Source organism: Littorina saxatilis, linkage group LG11, assembly GCF_037325665.1.
Source record: "Littorina saxatilis isolate snail1 linkage group LG11, US_GU_Lsax_2.0, whole genome shotgun sequence".
NCBI lineage: Eukaryota > Metazoa > Mollusca > Gastropoda > Littorinimorpha > Littorinidae > Littorina > Littorina saxatilis.
In genome coordinates, this window is record NC_090255.1 from 44,496,824 (window position 1) to 44,517,788 (window position 20,965).

At 47.0% G+C, this 20,965-nt stretch overlaps 1 protein-coding gene and 1 long non-coding RNA gene across 2 annotated transcripts in view; both read right to left on the reverse strand.

Annotated features, from left to right (window-relative positions):
* Positions 1 to 5,016: 5,016 nt before the first annotated feature.
* LOC138980562 (uncharacterized) lies at positions 5,017 to 9,429 on the reverse strand. Its single transcript, XR_011460392.1, has 2 exons — positions 8,002 to 9,429; positions 5,017 to 7,946 (listed from the first exon to the last, which is right to left on the reverse strand). It is a non-coding gene; the product is annotated as an uncharacterized lncRNA (long non-coding RNA).
* A 44-nt stretch (positions 9,430 to 9,473) lies between these two features.
* LOC138980563 (transmembrane 9 superfamily member 1-like) overlaps positions 9,474 to 20,965 on the reverse strand; it is a 42,207-nt gene continuing 30,715 nt past the window's right edge. Inside the window, exons 12-15 of the mRNA XM_070353449.1 lie at positions 14,729 to 14,839; positions 12,841 to 13,003; positions 12,435 to 12,626; positions 9,474 to 11,828 (exon numbers count right to left, since the gene is read on the reverse strand). Of these exons, the coding sequence (XP_070209550.1) occupies positions 11,627 to 11,828; positions 12,435 to 12,626; positions 12,841 to 13,003; positions 14,729 to 14,839 (668 nt within the window). The 3' untranslated portion in view covers positions 9,474 to 11,626. The remainder of the gene's footprint in view (positions 11,829 to 12,434; positions 12,627 to 12,840; positions 13,004 to 14,728; positions 14,840 to 20,965) is intronic.

The following is a 20,965-nucleotide window of genomic DNA, read 5'->3' on the forward strand; positions in this document are numbered from 1 at the left end:
GAGATTTTGTCTGTGTGTATGTGTGTCTGCAAGTGAATGATTCAATACAAGACAAAGTAGTACCCATTGCCCAATGTGTCGGGACTCCCGTTGAACAGTGGCAATACAACTAATTCATTGGCTTTACAAAGAAAGAGGGGACAGAATACAGGTCTGATCCATCTGTGATCTGTTGCTACTCTGGATTCTGTGTGTGCCCCACCTGCTCCACTAGTCTCCCTCCCATGTCCCTGTAAAGGCCAGAGCTGTTAGGCGAGGTATCAGTCTCCCTCCCATGTCCCTGTAAAGGCCAGAGCTGTTAGGCGAGGTATCAGTCTCCCTCCCATGTCCCTGTAAAGGCCAGAGCTGTTAGGCGAGGTATCAGTCTCCCTCCCATGTCCCTATAAAGGCCAGAGCTGTTAGGCGAGGTATCAGTCTCCCTCCCATGTCCCTGTAAAGGCCAGAGCTGTTAGGCGAGGTATCAGTCTCCCTCCCATGTCCCTGTAAAGGCCAGAGCTGTTAGGCGAGGTATCAGTCTCTCTCCCCTGTCCCTATAAAAGGCCAGAGCTGTTAGGCGAGGTATCAGTCTCCCTCCCATGTCCCTATAAAGGCCAGAGCTGTTAGGCGAGGTATCAGTCTCCCTCCCATGTCCCTGTAAAAGGCCAGAGCTGTTAGGCGAGGTATCAGTCTCCCTCCCATGTCCCTGTAAAGGCCAGAGCTGTTAGGCGAGGTATCAGTCTCTCTCCCCTGTCCCTATAAAAGGCCAGAGCTGTTAGGCGAGGTATCAGTCTCCCTCCCATGTCCCTATAAAAGGCCAGAGCTGTTAGGCGAGGTATCAGTCTCCCTCCCATGTCCCTGTAAAAGGCCAGAGCTGTTAGGCGAGGTATCAGTCTCCCTCCCATGTCCCTGTAAAAGGCCAGAGCTGTTAGGCGAGGTATCAGTCTCCCTCCCATGTCCCTGTAAAGGCCAGAGCTGTTAGGCGAGGTATCAGTCTCCCTCCCATGTCCCTGTAAAAGGCCAGAGCTGTTAGGCGAGGTATCATTCTCCCTCCCATGTCCCTATAAAAGGCCAGAGCTGTTAGGCCAGGTATCAGTCTCCCTCCCATGTCCCTGTAAAGGCCAGAGCTGTTAGGCGAGGTATCAGTCTCCCTCCCATGTCCCTGTAAAGGCCAGAGCTGTTAGGCGAGGTATCAGTCTCCCTCCCATGTCCCTCTAAAGGCCAGAGCTGTTAGGCGAGGTATCAGTCTCCCTCCCATGTCCCTATAAAGGCCAGAGCTGTTAGGCGAGGTATCAGTCTCCCTCCCATGTCCCTGTAAAGGCCAGAGCTGTTAGGCGAGGTATCAGTCTCCCTCCCATGTCCCTATAAAAGGCCAGAGCTGTTAGGCGAGGTATCAGTCTCCCTCCCATGTCCCTATAAAAGGCCAGAGCTGTTAGGCGAGGTATCAGTCTCCCTCCCATGTCCCTGTAAAGGCCAGAGCTGTTAGGCGAGGTATCAGTCTCCCTCCCATGTCCCTATAAAAGGCCAGAGCTGTTAGGCGAGGTATCAGTCTCCCTCCCATGTCCCTATAAAAGGCCAGAGCTGTTAGGCGAGGTATCAGTCTCCCTCCCATGTCCCTATAAAAGGCCAGAGCTGTTAGGCGAGGTATCAGTCTCCCTCCCATGTCCCTGTAAAGGCCAGAGCTGTTAGGCGAGGTATCAGTCTCCCTCCCATGTCCCTATAAAAGGCCAGAGCTGTTAGGCGAGGTATCAGTCTCCCTCCCATGTCCCTGTAAAGACCAGAGCTGTTAGGCGAGGTATCAGTCTCCCTCCCATGTCCCTGTAAAGGCCAAAGCTGTTAGGCGAGGTATCAGTCTCCCTCCCATGTCCCTGTAAAAGGCCAGAGCTGTTAGGCGAGGTATCAGTCTCCCTCCCATGTTCCTGTAAAGGCCAGAGCTGTTAGGCGAGGTATCAGTCTCCTTCCCATGTCCCTGTAAAGGCCAGAGCTGTTAGGCGAGGTATCAGTCTCCCTCCCATGTCCCTATAAAGGCCAGAGCTGTTAGGCGAGGTATCAGTCTCCCTCCCATGTCCCTGTAAAGGCCAGAGCTGTTAGGCGAGGTATCAGTCTCCCTCCCATGTCCCTGTAAAAGGCCAGAGCTGTTAGGCGAGGTATCAGTCTCCCTCCCATGTCCCTGTAAAAGGCCAGAGCTGTTAGGCGAGGTATCAGTCTCCCTCCCATGTCCCTGTAAAGGCCAGAGCTGTTAGGCGAGGTATCAGTCTCCCTCCCATGTCCCTATAAAAGGCCAGAGCTGTTAGGCGAGGTATCAGTCTCCCTCCCATGTCCCTGTAAAGGCCAGAGCTGTTAGGCGAGGTATCAGTCTCCCTCCCATGTCCCTGTAAAAGGCCAGAGCTGTTAGGCGAGGTATCAGTCTCCCTCCCATGTCCCTATAAAAGGCCAGAGCTGTTAGGCGAGGTATCAGTCTCCCTCCCATGTCCCTGTAAAAGGCCAGAGCTGTTAGGCGAGGTATCAGTCTCCCTCCCATGTCCCGATAAAAGGCCAGAGCTGTTAGGCGAGGTATCAGTCTCCCTCCCATGTCCCTGTAAAAGGCCAGAGCTGTTAGGCGAGGTATCAGTCTCCCTCCCATGTTCCTGTAAAGGCCAGAGCTGTTAGGCGAGGTATCAGTCTCCCTCCCATGTCCCTATAAAAGGCCAGAGCTGTTAGGCGAGGTATCAGTCTCCCTCCCATGTCCCTGTAAAGGCCAGAGCTGTTAGGCGAGGTATCAGTCTCCCTCCCATGTCCCTGTAAAAGGCCAGAGCTGTTAGGCGAGGTATCAGTCTCCTTCCATGTCCCTATAAAGGCCAGAGCTGTTAGGCGAGGTATTAGTCTCCCTCCCATGTCCCTGTAAAGGCCAGAGCTGTTAGGCGAGGTATCAGTCTCCCTCCCATGTCCCTGTAAAAGGCCAGAGCTGTTAGGCGAGGTATCAGTCTCCTTCTCATGTCCCTATAAAGGCCAGAGCTGTTAGGCGAGGTATCAGTCTCCCTCCCATGTCCCCATAAAAGGCCAGAGCTGTTAGGCGAGGTATCAGTCTCCCTCCCATGTCCCCATAAAAGGCCAGAGCTGTTAGGCGAGGTATCAGTCTCCCTCCCATGTCCCTGTAAAAGGCCAGAGCTGTTAGGCGAGGTATCAGTCTCCTTCTCATGTCCCTATAAAGGCCAGAGCTGTTAGGCGAGGTATCAGTCTCCCTCCCATGTCCCCATAAAAGGCCAGAGCTGTTAGGCGAGGTATCAGTCTCCCTCCCATGTCCCCATAAAAGGCCAGAGCTGTTCGGCGAGGTATCAGTCTCCCTCCCATGTCCCTGTAAAGGCCAGAGCTGTTAGGCGAGGTATCAGTCTCCCTCCCATGTCCCCATAAAAGGCCAGAGCTGTTAGGCGAGGTATCAGTCTCCCTCCCATGTCCCTATAAAAGGCCAGAGCTGTTAGGCGAGGTATCAGTCTCCCTCCCATGTCCCTGTAAAGGCCAGAGCTGTTAGGCGAGGTATCAGTCTCCCTCCCATGTCCCTGTAAAGGCCAGAGCTGTTAGGCGAGGTATCAGTCTCCCTCCCATGTCCCCATAAAAGGCCAGAGCTGTTAGGCGAGGTATCAGTCTCCCTCCCATGTCCCTGTAAAGGCCAGAGCTGTTAGGCGAGGTATCAGTCTCCCTCCCATGTCCCTATAAAAGGCCAGAGCTGTTAGGCGAGGTATCAGTCTCCCTCCCATGTCCCTATAAAAGGTCAGAGCTGTTAGGCGAGGTATCAGTCTCCCTCCCATGTCCCTGTAAAAGGCCAGAGCTGTTAGGCGAGGTATCAGTCTCCCTCCCATGTCCCCATAAAAGGCCAGAGCTGTTAGGCGAGGTATCAGTCTCCCTCCCATGTCCCCATAAAAGGCCAGAGCTGTTAGGCGAGGTATCAGTCTCCCTCCCATGTCCCTGTAAAAGGCCAGAGCTGTTAGGCGAGGTATCAGTCTCCCTCCCATGTCCCGATAAAAGGCCAGAGCTGTTAGGCGAGGTATCAGTCTCCCTCCCATGTCCCGATAAAAGGCCAGAGCTGTTAGGCGAGGTATCAGTCTCCCTCCCATGTCCCTGTAAAGGCCAGAGCTGTTAGGCGAGGTATCAGTCTCCCTCCCATGTCCCGATAAAAGGCCAGAGCTGTTAGGCGAGGTATCAGTCTCCCTCCCATGTCCCGATAAAAGGCCAGAGCTGTTAGGCGAGGTATCAGTCTCCCTCCCATGTCCCTGTAAAAGGCCAGAGCTGTTAGGCGAGGTATCAGTCTCCCTCCCATGTCCCTGTAAAGGCCAGAGCTGTTAGGCGAGGTATCAGTCTCCCTCCCATGTCCCCATAAAAGGCCAGAGCTGTTAGGCGAGGTATCAGTCTCCCTCCCATGTCCCTGTAAAGGCCAGAGCTGTTAGGCGAGGTATCAGTCTCCCTCCCATGTCCCCATAAAAGGCCAGAGCTGTTAGGCGAGGTATCAGTCTCCCTCCCATGTCCCTATAAAAGGTCAGAGCTGTTCGGCGAGGTATCAGTCTCCCTCCCATGTCCCTGTAAAAGGCCAGAGCTGTTAGGCGAGGTATCAGTCTCCCTCCCATGTCCCCATAAAAGGCCAGAGCTGTTAGGCGAGGTATCAGTCTCCCTCCCATGTCCCCATAAAAGGCCAGAGCTGTTAGGCGAGGTATCAGTCTCCCTCCCATGTCCCTGTAAAGGCCAGAGCTGTTAGGCGAGGTATCAGTCTCCCTCCCATGTCCCTGTAAAGGCCAGAGCTGTTAGGCGAGGTATCAGTCTCCCTCCCATGTCCCTGTAAAGGCCAGAGCTGTTAGGCGAGGTATCAGTCTCCCTCCCATGTCCCTGTAAAGGCCAGAGCTGTTAGGCGAGGTATCAGTCTCCCTCCCATGTCCCGGTAAAGGCCAGAGCTGTTAGGCGAGGTATCAGTCTCCCTTCAGCCCCCCATGCTGATTTGCACAGCGAGCAACAGACTTTTATAAACAAACGCAGAAAAACGAGTTTCAATGGCAAGCCACACAAGCAACACGATGCATTTTACACAATTTTATTGACAAAATAACCCACAGTCGAATGTTTGTACAGAACGCGTACTGTACACACACACCAGTGTACACTGTGAATATTGACACCCCCGCACAGAGACCATCGCCAGTCTCCGTCAGATAAAACACAGGCAAAGATTCAACCTTTCGTTCCCCTCACGTTTCAAGCGCTTGTACAACATACAACACATTGTCTCCCTAACATTAAAACAACATCAGCAAATATTGTGTGCTGTGAACACTTCCACAAACAACACGTCTCCCTAACATCACACCTGCAGCAAAATGTATGTACTAAAAATGGACATCACCAAATTAGGATATGAAACATTTGAGGGAAAATATGGCATCTTCCTGATAAGTTAACTTGCAGACCCCCCCCCCCCCCCCCCCCCCCCCCAAGCTGCAGCTTTATGTATTCAGGAATGATTTCTTTATAATCTCACTACACAATTTGGCGTTATAAAATATACATATATATATTCAATGTAAATAACTATTTGGTACACTTCACAAGTAATGCAGTGATTTTGAATGGGAGAAAGCCTGGCTGTCAACAGATACGGTGAATAATGCATCACACTTCAAACACCCTGAAAATTCTTTATTTGGTGTTTAACGTCGTTTTCAACCACGAAGGTTATATCGCGACCGGGAAAGGGGGGAGATGGGATAGAGCCACTTGTCAATTGTTTCTTGTTCACAAAAGCACTAATCAAAAAATTGCTCCAGGGGCTTGCAACGTAGTACAGTAAAACCTGTGAGCAAAGGACGCTCTTGGGGAGCCTTGCCAATGTCCTTTGTAGCAAGGTGTCCTTTTTTATGAATATGAATGCGCCAACATTTTTTTTGAGAAAAAAAACACCCAACAGTCACTGATTCTTTTTTGCCACAGTGATTATTAAAACGTCGATCTGGCACCGGAGTCCCACTGACTGAGAATTTGTGTTCGATCAGCTTGTATGTTGAAAATTTGAGTTTTTCCTCAATTCAGCTCATCAGCAACTTTTTGAACGGTCTTTATGACATCGACTCTCTCTTCTAAAGTCAATTTTTTTCGTTTTGGCATGATGAGACGAAGACGAAGGATGAGACGAAGATGCATCACAGTACAGAAAGTAGAAACCCGAAATGTTTGTGAGTTCACGGCATCGACCAATGAGCGTGCACCATACAAAAATCAACTTCTTTCAAGTGCTGTCATTGGCTTACAAAATAAGCTTCTCGCGCGTTCACATCGCCAGCGAGATTTTATTTGCAGAACCAAGATGGCGGACCAGCGTCTGCTAAAAGCTGTCTGCTTCAAGGGTTTGTCCGTTGTTGACAAGTAACGAACCCAATCGGGACCAAAAAAGGGTGTCCGCGTCCGCGCCTTTGAGGTGTTCGCTCTTTTAACACTTTTCCACCTGAATCGCCCAAAGTGGCCCGGCAGGTGGCCTTTATGTTTTTCAAGTTTCCTGCTAAACAATGTACCGCATAACTATTTTTTGGATTTGTAAAGTTGAAAGACTGTTTCACGGACAATTTCAATCTATCCAGCGTACTGACCAGGCACTTCCGAGCCACCCTAGGGCACCCAGAAGGTGAGGTCACGAAGGGGTCAAAAAAGTGCTCAGGTGGTAAAGGGTTAAGGTGTTTTTGAGAGTAAAATACATCCGTCCTCACTTGAATTGTCCGTTATGCTAAGGTGTCCGCCGAAATAAGGGTCTGCTAGATGCAGGTTTTACTGAACAATATATGACCTTACTGGGACCCTGAAAATAAAGTCTGAACGAAATTTACACAAAACATAAAAGTGATATCAGCTGTGTCAAAAATATTATTTTGTCTTTTTGTAACATGCATTCTACATTTGATTTTATGACAGGGGCTTGTAACATATACAATATATCAGTTTCGCCAAAAACTGTTTGTTTTATTTTAACAACGGTAAACAAATAACCAAAAGCAACGCTAAACTAGGTCCCTTGGCCCAGTGCAAATAAAACAACAAAAAATAAGCATCAATTTCATTTTAACTTTTCTTGGATTCTACAAATTAACTTGTAATAACACAGGCACTATCACAGTTTTAAATGTCTAACACGTTAATAACGTGTCCTTGAAAAACCATGTCATGTTACAAATGTAATGTAAACAAGGTTCATGAACACACAAGCAATTTTGATCACAAACACGAAGAACAGTCCGTCTTATCCTATTGGCCCTGCAGTCAAATCCTTTCACACATTATACCCCCACAGATTGAAACAAAAGCGTTAGCGGAAAAAGGGCTATAATCCATGTGTGTAACTTAAGCATTTACATTACAAGCGCCAATTTACAGCAACGTTTACAAACATTTCTCTCATGGCAAAAAAAGCAATTTTGCTCTCATTTTCACAGTTGTTGTCTTTTTAATAATGTGTGTGTACATGTACCCCACTGATGTATGAATCATTTACAATCGACATGGGCACAAAAAACATGTTTAATAATGTGTGTGTACACCACTGATGTATGAATCATTTACAACTGACATGGGCACAAAAGAAATGTTTCGCTCAAGATCACAATATTATCCATTGCATCTAAAGCACTCTCAGTCTCAGTCTATTCACTACAAGTCTTCCACACGTTCACCTCATCTTCACAAGTTCACTCGAGTTCACATATACACATTCTTACACTCACACACACACACACACTCACACACACACACACACACATACACTCACACACACACACACAAACAGAATGAAATGTGTTTACACAGAATTGACCACAGTCACTTTCTAGGTCATTTAGTCACAATAGATAATTTTCTACACCCAGTAAACTACAGACAAGAACAAGAGAAATCCTCAAATCTGCCACAAGAAGAGAAATAGAGAAAACAAATCCATAGAACATTCATTTGTTTCTTATCACTTGTACCTTTAACTCTAATCAGTGTTGTGGAGCTGATGCTGCTTAACAACACAGCTTGTACCTTTAACTCTAATCAGTGTTGTGGAGCTGATGCTGCTTAACAACACAGCTTTGGTCTCAAGGAAACCTCACATCAGTGTTGTGGAGCTGATGCTGCTTAACAACACAGCTTTGGTCTCAAGGAAACCTCACATCAACTGACCTGGTTCTATCCTAGAGGTAATTAGGCTGTGTCAGAGTCAATGTTGCAGCAGTAACTCTCAGGGATTTAACCCTCGTTTCACACATCAAAACTGACAGGCCACCAGACTCTCACTTTGCCACAGTGATGCGGCACTGTTAGGACTTCACAAGCAAGCATACTGTTGCTCCTATCTCTGACAAATAGGAACCAGGAACAATTTGTTTACACCGACATACAATTGGTACCAGTCTAACGTGTCACTATGTATACCTAAGGTGCAGGTCTCCACACAATGGTTTGACAAGCAGAAGGAGTTTCAAGATCAACATGGCTCTTTTTGTTCCTCAAATAAATAAGAGAGAAAAATAGAGGGCCACGGTTCGACACATTCTGTATTCAAACAGCTGACACATTCTGTATTCAAACAGCTGAAACTTTCTAGAGTGTAACATGACAACTATAGACGATACATTCACACCCAATATCAGCAAAGTTCAGGACAAGTGAAGAAGAGATCCGACTGAGGCTTGATACAAGTGATGTGCTGTAACAGCAGCAATGACAATCAACTATAGCGCACGCCAAAGCACCATTGAAGAGACTGCACACTGACACGAAGTGTGCCTAAATACTATTGATTCCATATCATATTGTCGTCTTGATTAACCAGTTTGCTGAATGCTAATAACAGATGACAGATCAAAACAATCAAGTGAATTGTTAAAAGAGAGCAGCTGAGACAAGCACTGAACAAACAAAACATCCACCACCAAAAACACTGCCTCCCCATCCCTAACATATCATCTCACCATCCCCAACATATCATCTCACCATCCCCAACATATCATCTCCCCATCCCCAACATATCATCTCCCCATCCCCAACATATCATCTCCCCATCCCCAACATATCTCCCCATCCCCAACATATCATCTCACCATCCCCAACATATCATCTCACCATCCCCAACATATCTCCCCATCCCCAACGTATCATCTCACCATCCCCAACATATCATCTCACCATCCCCAACATATCTCCCCATCCCCAACATATCATCTCACCATCCCCAACATATCTTCTCCCCATCCCCAACATATCATCTCACCATCCCCAACATATCATCTCACCATCCCTAACATATCATCTCACCATCCCCAACATATCATCTCACCATCCCCAACATATCATCTCCCCATCCCTAACATATCTCACCATCCCCAACATATCATCTCCCCATCCCTAACATATCATCTCACCATCCCCAACATATCATCTCCCCATCCCCAACATATCATCTCCCCATCCCTAACATATCATCTCAATCCCCAACATATATCTCCCCATCCCTAACATATCATCTCACTATCCCCAACATATCATCTCCCCATCCCCAACATATCATCTCCCCATCCCTAACATATCTCACCATCCCCAACATAACATCTCACCATCCCCAACATATCTCCTCATCCCCAACATATCTCCCCATCTCCAATATATCTCCCCATCCCCAACATATCATCTCCCCATCCCTAACATATCATCTCACAATCCCCAACATATCTCCCCATCCCCAACATATCATCTCACTATCCCTAACATATCTCACCATCCCTAGCATATCTCCCCATCCCTAACATATCATCTCCCCATCCCTAACATATCTCACAATCCCCAACATATCTCACAATCCCCAACATATCTCACAATCCCTAACATATCTCACCATCCCTAGCATATCTCCCCATCCCTAACATATCATCTCCCCATCTCTAACATATCATCTCACCATCCCCAACAAATCATCTCACCATCCCTAACATATCTATAGATCAGAAACACATCCAGTAGCTTTGTGCCACCTACACAGTTTGGCATTGTCACTTTGTTGCCGTTTTTCCCACAAACACAGACACAAATCTAAAAACTTTCTGTAATTCTTTCCTTCATCGTTAGACTGTAGCATACACACAAACAAATACCATACCAAAAGACAAGGGTCGAAAAAAAGTATAAAAAAACTAACACAAGTGTTTCAAGCAGCAAACATTTGCTGGCAACAAAGTATGTAAGTGTTCATCATGGCTATTATCACATAGCCAACATGAATAGTTCAAATAAACTTTTTAGTTTTACTGGTAAGGGATAAAGTGACAGACCAGAAGAAAAGAACAAGTCGCGTAAGGCGAAATAACAACATTTAGTCAAGCTGTCGAACTCACAGAATGAAACTGAACGCACTGCTTTTTTCACCAAGACCGCATACTCGTAGTTTCGTCAGTCCACCGCTCGTGGCAAAGGCAGTAAAATCGACAAGCCAGAATAGTGCGGTAGTGGTCGCGCTGAGCAGGATAACACGCTTTTCTGTATCTCTATTCTTTTTAGCTTACTGAGTTTGTTTTTAATCCAAACATATCATATCTATATGTTTTTGGAATCAGGGACCGACAAGGAATAAGATGAAATTGTTTTTAAATCGATTTTGGAAAATTAATTTTAATCATAATTTTCATATTTTTAATTTTCAGAGCTTGTTTGTAATCCAAATATAACATATATGTATATGTTTTTGGAATCAGAAAATGACGAAGAATAAGATGAAATTGTTTTTGGATCGTTTAATAAAAAAATAATTTTAATTACAAGTTTCCGATTTTTAATGACCAAACTCATTCATTAGTTTTTAAGCCACCAAGCTGAAATGCAATACCAAAGTCTGGCCTTCGTCGAAGATTGCTTTGCCAAAATTTCAATCAATTTGATTGAAAAATGAGGGTGTGACAGTGCCGCCTCAACTTTCACAAAAAGCCGGATATCACGTCATCAAAGATATTTATCGAAAAAATGAAAATAAAAGGCCGGGGACATCATTCCCAGGAACTCTCATGTCAAATTTCATAAAGATCGGTCCAGTAGTTTAGTCTGAATCGCTCTACACACACACACAGACACACATACACCACGACCCTCGTCTCGATTCCCCCTCAATATTAAAACATTTAGTCAAAACTTGACTAAATGTAAAAAAGAGGTGTGATGTGTTGTCTATATCACCAATCCTAATCTTCAACAACATTGTCAACAATATCCACAACTGAAACATACCTCACTATCCATCTTTACTGCTTGGCTCACCCCTGTAAAACCTGAGGAATATTTGAAAAAAAAGGTCCACCCAAAAATCATACAAATATGGATACACAAAATCTGTCTCTTTTTTCAGACTTCAGACATGTGAAAAATATGTTTGTTACCTCTAGAATTTCTTTTTACAGCAAAATGACGCCAGCAGCTGGTCGCTCACCCCCACCCACATCATGACGAAGCCAACAGCAGCAGCAGAGTCGCAATAAATGATGAAGAGAAAAGAAAATGACGACCATGTCTGAAGGTCTTTTTAAATAGCGATGCGCACACCACCCGTCACCCATAGCCGAAACAGGCTCCAGCAAGATCCAGATGGCGACGGAGATGGAGACGCCGGCGAGAGGAGCGGCCCTCAGTCCATCTTGAGGTTGACGTAGATGTACCTGACGAACTTGAGCGAGGCGAAGAAGGACACGGTGCCCAGCATCAGGAAGAAGACGTAGCAGGTCAAGGCCGTGTAGCCGAAGAATTCCATGGTCTGCAGCGTGCCGGACATGTTGGACCGCTTCATGTAGTAGAACATGGCGTACAGGAAGACAAACATCCCTGTGGACCTGGCAACACAAGAAAAGTCAATACTCACACCACTTCCCTTCTTCACTCCCCTTCTTCATGTCCCATTGCAGTGGAAGCGCTCATTGGTCTAAAACATATGTAAATATTGTGCAGCAAAGGGAAGCTACCCACGGGAAAATAATCATCGAATATCCTGTTATTTTACCAATGAGCGCTGGTATGCATATTCGGTGCGGATACATGATTTGTCCCCAAGTGGATTAGCGGCTCGCAAACGAAGATTCGTCCAAATGATGGTTAAAAACAACCTGCAGCGGACGGAAGTTGAAAACTAAAGGCACATAATAGTTCAAACAATCATTCAACTGTATATATTTGACCTTACATAGACTGTAGGAAGAGGCAAACCGTCTTGAACAATATTTTTCCCCAGGAAGCGACTCCAAGAACACAGAAGACTCGAAGGTGAGTGACGTACCTTGTAGTCTTTCCGTGATAGTAGTAGTCCAGTAGACGATACCTTCCGCCTGTGATTACACCTAAACACGCACACACCTGGGTGGCGCCACTGCTAGCTTTCTACTGGAAGGAAGCGACCCAGTACTGGGATAATAAAATCAATGAAATGAACAAGACCTCCTCACCCAGCACTGAAGATGGACCTCCACCACCACCGGTAGTCCTCGGCCGACAGCTGGAAGTAGGTCAAGGCCACGGAGATGCAGGCGGTGACGCTGAGCAGGATGCCGTAGACGATGAAGAGAATGCCGAAGAGCGTGTACTGCTCGCGGCCCCACAGCGTGGCGAAGATGTAGTACAGCTCCACAGAGATGGCGCTGAGAGCAGACACAATAGAACATGGTCAAAATACAGTTTGCTTAGTACAAAATAACACCAAATTTAGATTTTTTATGTTTTTTTTTTTAACCCTGATCTAAGAGATAAGGGGAAGACAGACAGACCAACAGACAGACAGACAGACTCACCTAAAAGGCAGGAATCCCCCGACCACACAGTGGGCCAGACAGACAGACAGACAAACAGACTCACCTAAAAGGCAGGAATCCCCCCACCACACAGTGGGCCAGACAGGAGCGGTAGAGGGGGACGGAGGGGATTTCCCGTGAGATGTTCTTGGTGCGACACGGAGCATCGAATCCTGTGGCCCAGTTCTTGCCGAAGATCCCTCCAATCACAGTCAGGGGGTAGCCAACTGCAATGGTTCAAATAAGTCTACAGATTGGCACATCTGATTTAACCACTTTCCTTTCTGTAAAAGCTAGCTTCCAATGCAAAACACAAATGAGCACACAGTATGGTTTCTTCTTCTTCTCGTTCGCTCCTTCCACACTGTCATCAAGCGTTTCAAACGTGGTGCCGCAGTTAGGCACCGCGTGGGTCCTGCACTTCCCTTTCGGCTATGGACATTTATTGGGGGTCTCTCCCCTAGATCGACTGCCTGCCAAGCCTGTTGAGCTCGGTATACCCAACGATGAGTAGAACACATCAGCCAGCCCCTCACTTCGTTTAGTCCGCCAGCAGAAGCGGTATACCGGGGTGTGGCCACTGGTATCCCTAACAGCTTTCTTGGAGCCAGAAGAGTGAGGACCAGGTTCCCATCTATCCCAAAAGGGGGAGCTGCTGCCAGGTTTACAAAGGTGCTACCTCTCCTCTAACAACCCATACACCCCGTACACCCCATCCAGTATGTGAGCAGCCACATGTACAACCAGAGTTTATGAAAAGATAGATAGTAAATGAGAAGAAGGGAGACACAGAATACAGGACTGAGCACAGTCATGGCTATCAACCACATGGACAGGACTGAGCAGTCATGGCTATCAACCACATGGACAGGACTGAGCAGTCATGGCTATCAACCACATGGACAGGACTGAGCACAGTCATGGCTATCAACCACATGGACAGAACAAGGCAGAAACACACTGTATACAAACTCTCTCTTTTTCTAACCAACACCACACGCTCCCTCTTGACACAACCCTCCCCCCCCCACCCCACACACACACAGACAGACAGAGAGACAGAGAGACAGAGAGACAGACACTTACTAAAGACCCAGAGTGCCATGAGCAGTACGACAGTGGTCCCGGGCAAGGCCTGAGTGACAGACAGACAGACAGACAGACAGGCAGACAGACAGACTCAGACAGACAGACAGACAGACAGACAGACAGACAGACAGACAGAGAGACTGACTCAGACAGACAGACTCAGACTGACAGACAGACAGACAGACAGACTCAGACAGACAGAGAGACAGACAGACAGAGAGACAGACAGACAGACAGAGAGACAGACTCAGACAGACAGACAGAGAGACAGACAGAGAGACAGACCGACAGATAGACAGACAGAGAGACAGACTCAGACAGACAGACAGACAGAGAGAGAGACAGACAGAAAGAGACACAGACTCAGACAGACAGACAGACAGAGAGACAGACTCAGACAGACAGACAGACAGGCAGACTCAGACAGACAGAGATACAGACAGACAGACAGACAGGCAGACAGACTCAGACAGACAGAGAGACAGACTCAGACAGACAGACTCAGACAGACAGACAGAGAGACAGACTCAGACAGACAGAGAGACAGACTCAGACAGACAGACAGACAGACAGACAGAGAGACAGACTCAGACAGACTCAGACAGACAGACAGAGAGACAGACAGAGAGACAGACTCAGACAGACAGACTCAGACAGACAGAGAAACAGACTCAGACAGACAGACAGACAGACAGACAGACAGACAGACAGACAGAGAGACTGACTCAGACAGACAGACAGTGAGACAGACTCAGACAGACAGACAGACAGACAGAGAGACAGACTCAGACAGACTCAGACAGACAGACAGAGAGACAGACTCAGACAGACAGACAGACAGACAGACAGTCAGACAGACTTACTGAAGACCCAGAGTGCCATGAGCAGGACGACGGTTGTCCAGGGCAAGGCCTGAGTCGCCCCGTAACCCCAGGCCACAGAGTTGACCATGGCCCACACGATGAAGAACGGCCCTGTGGACACACACAGTCATGAGTAAACAGTATTCACTCTCACGTCTCTCTCCCGTCTAATAACGCTTCTAAACACAGGACACCGCCCCCATAAACCTCACCCATAACACTATTAACAGTGGAGATCTAAAACATCTAGATCCTCAATGACGATAACAGTTTATGAACTACCTTTCGTTTTACTTATCAAACTGTTGTCAATTAGTTCCATAGGTCAGTCTTTCTCACAGACCACACATTAGTTAGACAAGTAGAAAATATGACAAGCAACAATCCCAAGCACACACACAAACACACACTAATAAACACAAACATGCATGCACACATGACGCAAGCACACACACACACACTCACACACACACGCACACACACACACTTTATCAGCAAAGAGAAAAGAGGTGAGGTTGATGTTCCACACACACACACACACACTAATGAACACAAACATGCACGCACACATGACGCAAGCACACGCACAAACATAATAATAATAATAATAAAACATTGTTTTATAGCGCTGTTCACCGCCAAATGGCAGTCTCATGGCGCTTTACATTAGACATTAAAATTTAACATTTTACATATAAAAAGGTTTCTCGTAAGAAATAACATACAAGCATTAAAAACAATTCATAGACTATGACCACTTATAGTTATATCAGATAATGTAGAAAAATTGTTTTTAAAAAGATGAAAAAAACCAAACACGCAAGATAAGTAATAGACACATAGTTACACATAAAAAGTCTGACAATAAAACAGAACTCACATAAAAGCGTAAAAATCTAAAACAGAACGAAGACGTAACATAGACTGTGGGGCAACAAATTAAACAACAAACAACAGGCATACTGTATTATAATCGAAAATTTCTTAATAAATTTTCATTTAATTAATATACTTACCAACTCACATAAATAGCATTAACTTCAGTTTGATGCGTAAGACATTGAAGTACTAACCCTGGAAACAGGGGGAGGTAACCCCCAAATCAAAACAAAACCTTGACAACAAGGCCCTGGTAGTTACCTCCCCTCACCGGTAGCCCGCGCATGCGCGGCACATATCACCGGCAAACTCATTCCCAATGAAACACCACCTTCAACCATTAACAAAAAAACGATTGCGGGGTAGGATGGGAGGGCATTAACTATGTGAGTTGGTAAGTATATTAATTAAATGAAAATTTATTAAGAAATTTTCGATTAAATAACATATTCTTACTACAACTCACATAAATAGCAGATTGCTACATAAGGTGGCGGGAATCTCACTTAACATGATAAGAAACCAGCCTGCTTCAACCATAATTGGTAAGCAACTACTACCATTGCAGTGGGTACCAAAACACGCACAAAAGTAGTAAAGAAAGACGTCTAAACATGACGTCCAAACACCACTGAGGTGCCATACGAGAATTGTCTGGCAACAGAACCACCGGCTAAAGGGTCCAAGCTCAGGCCCCATGAATTCTAGACAACCCAGAGGAAGAAAGAAAGCTCCCCCCCATTTGACTGCCGCACTCATAAGCCTGTTAATGAGTGTAAAAGCCCATCTAGTCAGGGCTGCCTAGCAATAATTTGGTTCTATCCGTTGAAACGCAAGAACCAAAAGGAGCCATGCAAGACAAGTAGTCAAATACTCAAAACCTTGAGCGAGACCCAGAGGTATGTAAAACGCTACACCCTTAAGGGGAAGTGAACACTGACAAAAAGGAGTCTGAGAGCCTTCCTATAAAGAAAGGCTAGCATGTCTCCAAATCTATGGCTCTTAAAAAAGAGCTTAAAAACAAAAAGAAATCCCAAGTTGGAATTAATTTCAAAAGACAAAAGCTTGGACGCAGGGCCCTTACCACGCAGGGCGTAGAAAGAGAAAAGTCTTGTCAAGACCTGACGACGTTCCTCCAGAATAACGAAACATAGACTTCCTACGATAACAACAGTTCGTGGAAAGTCTTAACATCCTCCTGAACTGGAGAATGCTAAAGCCTATGCCCAGAACCTAGAACTTGCACTAATGCAGGTGCTGGAGGAAGGGCTGACTGCCCCCCCCCCTTTTATTTGCACTCATAGAAAGTTAATGATGGCAAAGAAACCACCAGAAAAAATCAACCTAGATAAATAACCCCTTTCACGTAAAGCCTGTTGAGACCTAGGCTAAGTGAAAAGGCCTAAAATACGCTGTCTTGGTCGTGACTGACGAAAAGAGAGAACAATCTCTTACAAACGGCTAGACCAGAAAGACAGCTCTTAACTCAAAAGAGAGCCGTGCAAGTTCGGAAGACAAACAGATATGTCCTCCGAGGCGAGCGAGTAATAAAAAACGAACCTTTGCGTCTCCCCTCGAAGAGAACAAGAAGTTCCAAACGACCACAAGTGAAACACCCTCCACGGAGTGAAGCACTAAAAGATTAAGGCTTGAGTAAACCACAGCACCATAGTCCAAGAGGAAACGCTAAATGTTCGCAATGAACCAGAGACAATAACTTGCCCCTTGTTCAAAGGATAGAGCAAGACAAATGTCGGAAAACATCTGGCCTTGCTAGACTCTCCCACAAAAGAGTCAAATGACTTAAAGCCGAAAACAAAGGCAACAATTTGCAGGTCGGCGAGAATGCAACCTCTCATCAAGAGATAAACCGAGATTGCTCATCAAAACCAAAGCGACTTTAATCGAAAGAGGCAAAAGTCTACCAATACTCACTAGCAATAAGCTATGAAATTTAATCGACAAGACAGGAAGCAAGCATACAGTGGGAGCTAGCTGTAGTGCCGAACGCGGAACGATCAGAGCCTAAGTTTGTCAACACAGAACTGAAAAGGACAAACCCTGTAGCGACCGTTAAAACATAATGTCGCTATGTTACACCCTGGGAGGGTGTGAAGCCCGCCAGGCCTAGGCGATGACGTCAGTTCGTGACCGATCTCCTACCGAAAACAAGTGATACCTGAGAAAAAGATATCAAGCCCTCATCGGTGAGAAAAATCTCAAGAACGAGCAAACGTGTTCCTGAAGTACCCAAACTACCAGAACACTCACCCTCTAATGAACCAAGCTGTGAACCCAACATGATCCAAACGGTTAGCCAAAAGTAGGCTACTGCTGGTGCATGACCTGCTTGAGCAACTACCCAATCAAGACCGAGCGAATGACGCAGTAAACTTCCTGCGTTAAGAGTCCAAGTCTAGCAAAGACAAGCACTCATAACTTCGTGGGTCGTGGCAGAAAGCACCAATGAATGACTATGACTATGAACTGGACCGTCGCTACCCGTAGGTAAGACAAAGTCGCCGAAACCGGCCGTCATGTTGCCCCCAAACTGACTTCAGACGCTTCTTGTCAAAACAGAGGAAGTCACAAGAAAGTCCGAACAACCTCCTCGAGAGGACAAAAACGATGAACGCTCAAAAACCGACAGCTGTCGTGAACTAAGGAGCATCCTTAAGAAAAATCCGGAATAAATTTCGCCGCCAATCAAGAAACACCCTGAATATGGCCGAAAACCCAGAACGCGTCTGATCCGCTGAGAGACTAAAAGTCAGACGCGGGGACCTACGCAAACAGTAATCATAGATGCCATCACGTACAAAACCTTACCATCCTAAACAGCCGCAGCAGAACAGGAAGTAAGATACACGGCATCACTGCTCCCAACAACCTGGACCCCAAAGGGTTGACATCAGAAGTTGCGGACAGGCAAGAACAAAGTGCTACGATTACCTGGAACGTCAACAAAAACGAACCAGAAAAAGGCAAAATCCCTAGTACAAAACACCCGCAACACCTTGACAGTGTGGGTTGATGCTAATGCGTACAGTCCTTCACTCCGAAAACAGAAGTGAGAGACGGGATACCAAAACCACCAACAACCTGAAACCCAAAGGGTTGACATTGGAAGCCTACTAGGCAAAGAGTCCTTGTTCCCAGAACCATCATTGGCCGAAGCCGTAAATGATTGTCCCCCAACGCAGGAGTGACCTGAAGGGGGGAACTCGGAAGTGCAAAAGGATCAAAAGAATGATTGGGCTTCCCGTTCAGCTTTGGTTACGAAGCATGAAAGACGACGTGCGAGAACAATTGCTCGGAGAAGCCAGCCATGGCTGAACAGACTCCGACACATCCCCATGAGCAGTGAACAGAGGAAAGATGCTAACAGCACCGGAACTCAACACCTTAGCCATCTCATAGGCTACAGAGGGCGACTCCCGAAACCGGAAGTGAACGCTAGTCTCATTGTCACCCTGGAAATCGCCAAATGCGAAAGGTGGTGCCGCTACGAAGTTGTCACCCCTTCTGCAAAGTATCGAGAGGTAACCTCAGCGGCGGCATACAGCGCGCGCAAGAACCTCCTCTCAACTCGAAAGTTGTGTTCCGCCTCGGAAGAGTCATCACAATCCTCGACAACATCCACATCATCAACAAAGATGTCTGATGAAGCCCGATCATGACCGGAACCATCATTGCCCCGCAACGGAACTGATGAACTCGCCGTAACGGAACCCTGTGTAACCACACCAAGGAGGACCGGCAAAGCCGAGCTGCTACCATTGCCCGGAACCAGAGGTAGCTGGCAATTCGGAAGGGAAGGCGACCGGAAACACACCTGTGCTCCGCCCGGAAGCTGACCCATCCTGTCCCCCACCGTACGCAACCGCCTGAGCGGAAGCGTAGGCAGGAAACGGATTGCCGTTACCACCAACGACCGGAACCCCCGTAGGCTGTGAACCGGAAGTCGATGGTAACGATTTGAAAGTGCCACGATCTCCCGAAAGAAACCCTGTGGCCGGAAATCCCTTTGCCGAAGCAGTTGAACCCGAGTACGAGGGACCGGACGTACCAGCCCCAGCGTCAAGGGTGGAATAACCGTCGAGACAAACAACACGCTCGTGTGCTGAGTGCCCCAAACTTCCAAAAGTCTACCCCGGAACCGGCGGACCGGAACCAGCGGTAGCTGGCAATCCGGAAGGGAAGGCGACCGGAACACACCTGTGCTTTACCCGGAAGCTGACCCAACCTGTCCCCCACCGTCCGCAACCGCCTCAGCGGAAGCGTAGGCAGGAAACGGATTGCCGTTACCACCAACGACCGGAACCCCCGTAGGCTGTGAACCGGAAGTCGATGGTAACAAAATGAAAGTGCCACGATCTCTCGGAAGAAATCCTGTGGCCGGAAATCCCTTTGCCGAAGCAGTTGAACCCGAGTACGAGGGACCGGACGTACCGGCCCCAGCGTCAAGGGTGGAATAACCGTCGAGATGAGCAGCACGCATTTGCGCCGAACACCCCGAACTTCCATGAACACGTACCTGATCGGCCGAAGCCGAAAGCTGAGGAACAGCAACGTCCGCCGACGTAAACGTAGCGGAAAGAACAATCCTCGACAAAGAGGAAGCGTTGCCAACCCCTGGAGGCAAAGCTGGAATGGTGGAGTAAGACACACCCCTGTCAGTTGCCAGCATCTCCCTCATTTGATCCTTGAAAGTAGAAAAAAGAGCAAACAATTCAACGCGCGAGACCGCCTGGGTCTCTTTCTCCTGCGGCGACAAAACGGGCAAGCTAGCAGGAGGATCAAACGAAACACGCAACGACTCCTTTCTCACAGGATCGAAAATTTCGCAAAAATAATTACAAAATACTAAAATGCAAATGGCGGCATGCACCCGTAACACCGGGCACTGCCTACACTAGGTTGAAGCAACAAAAAACTCCAGAAAACGGAGCCAAAAGTTCAACAACCGGCAGAAAAAATAATGCAAATGGCGGCACGTCACAACGCAAGTCCGCCATGTTGACGACTAGAACTCCGTCAAGACGGAGACATGTAGTAAAAAACAGAATACCAACACACAAAGGTCGGCACAGGTAAAGACAAAATAATCTGTAAAAGATAAGTCATAAGACCTAAGCTTACACAACAGATCAAACTGCTCAGCAGGTAACAAAGTACCCTGCCCGACAGAGCTATCACTAAAGACCGCCATGTTTAAACTACAACTCCGAGAACGGAGAACAAGCTTTAACATAACACGAACAAAGGCGGCGCAAGCTCAACCAAGCCTGTAAGGAGTAAGTCACTAGACTTAAGCTTAACGAAAGAACACACTGCTCAGCAGGGAAACGAAAGTCG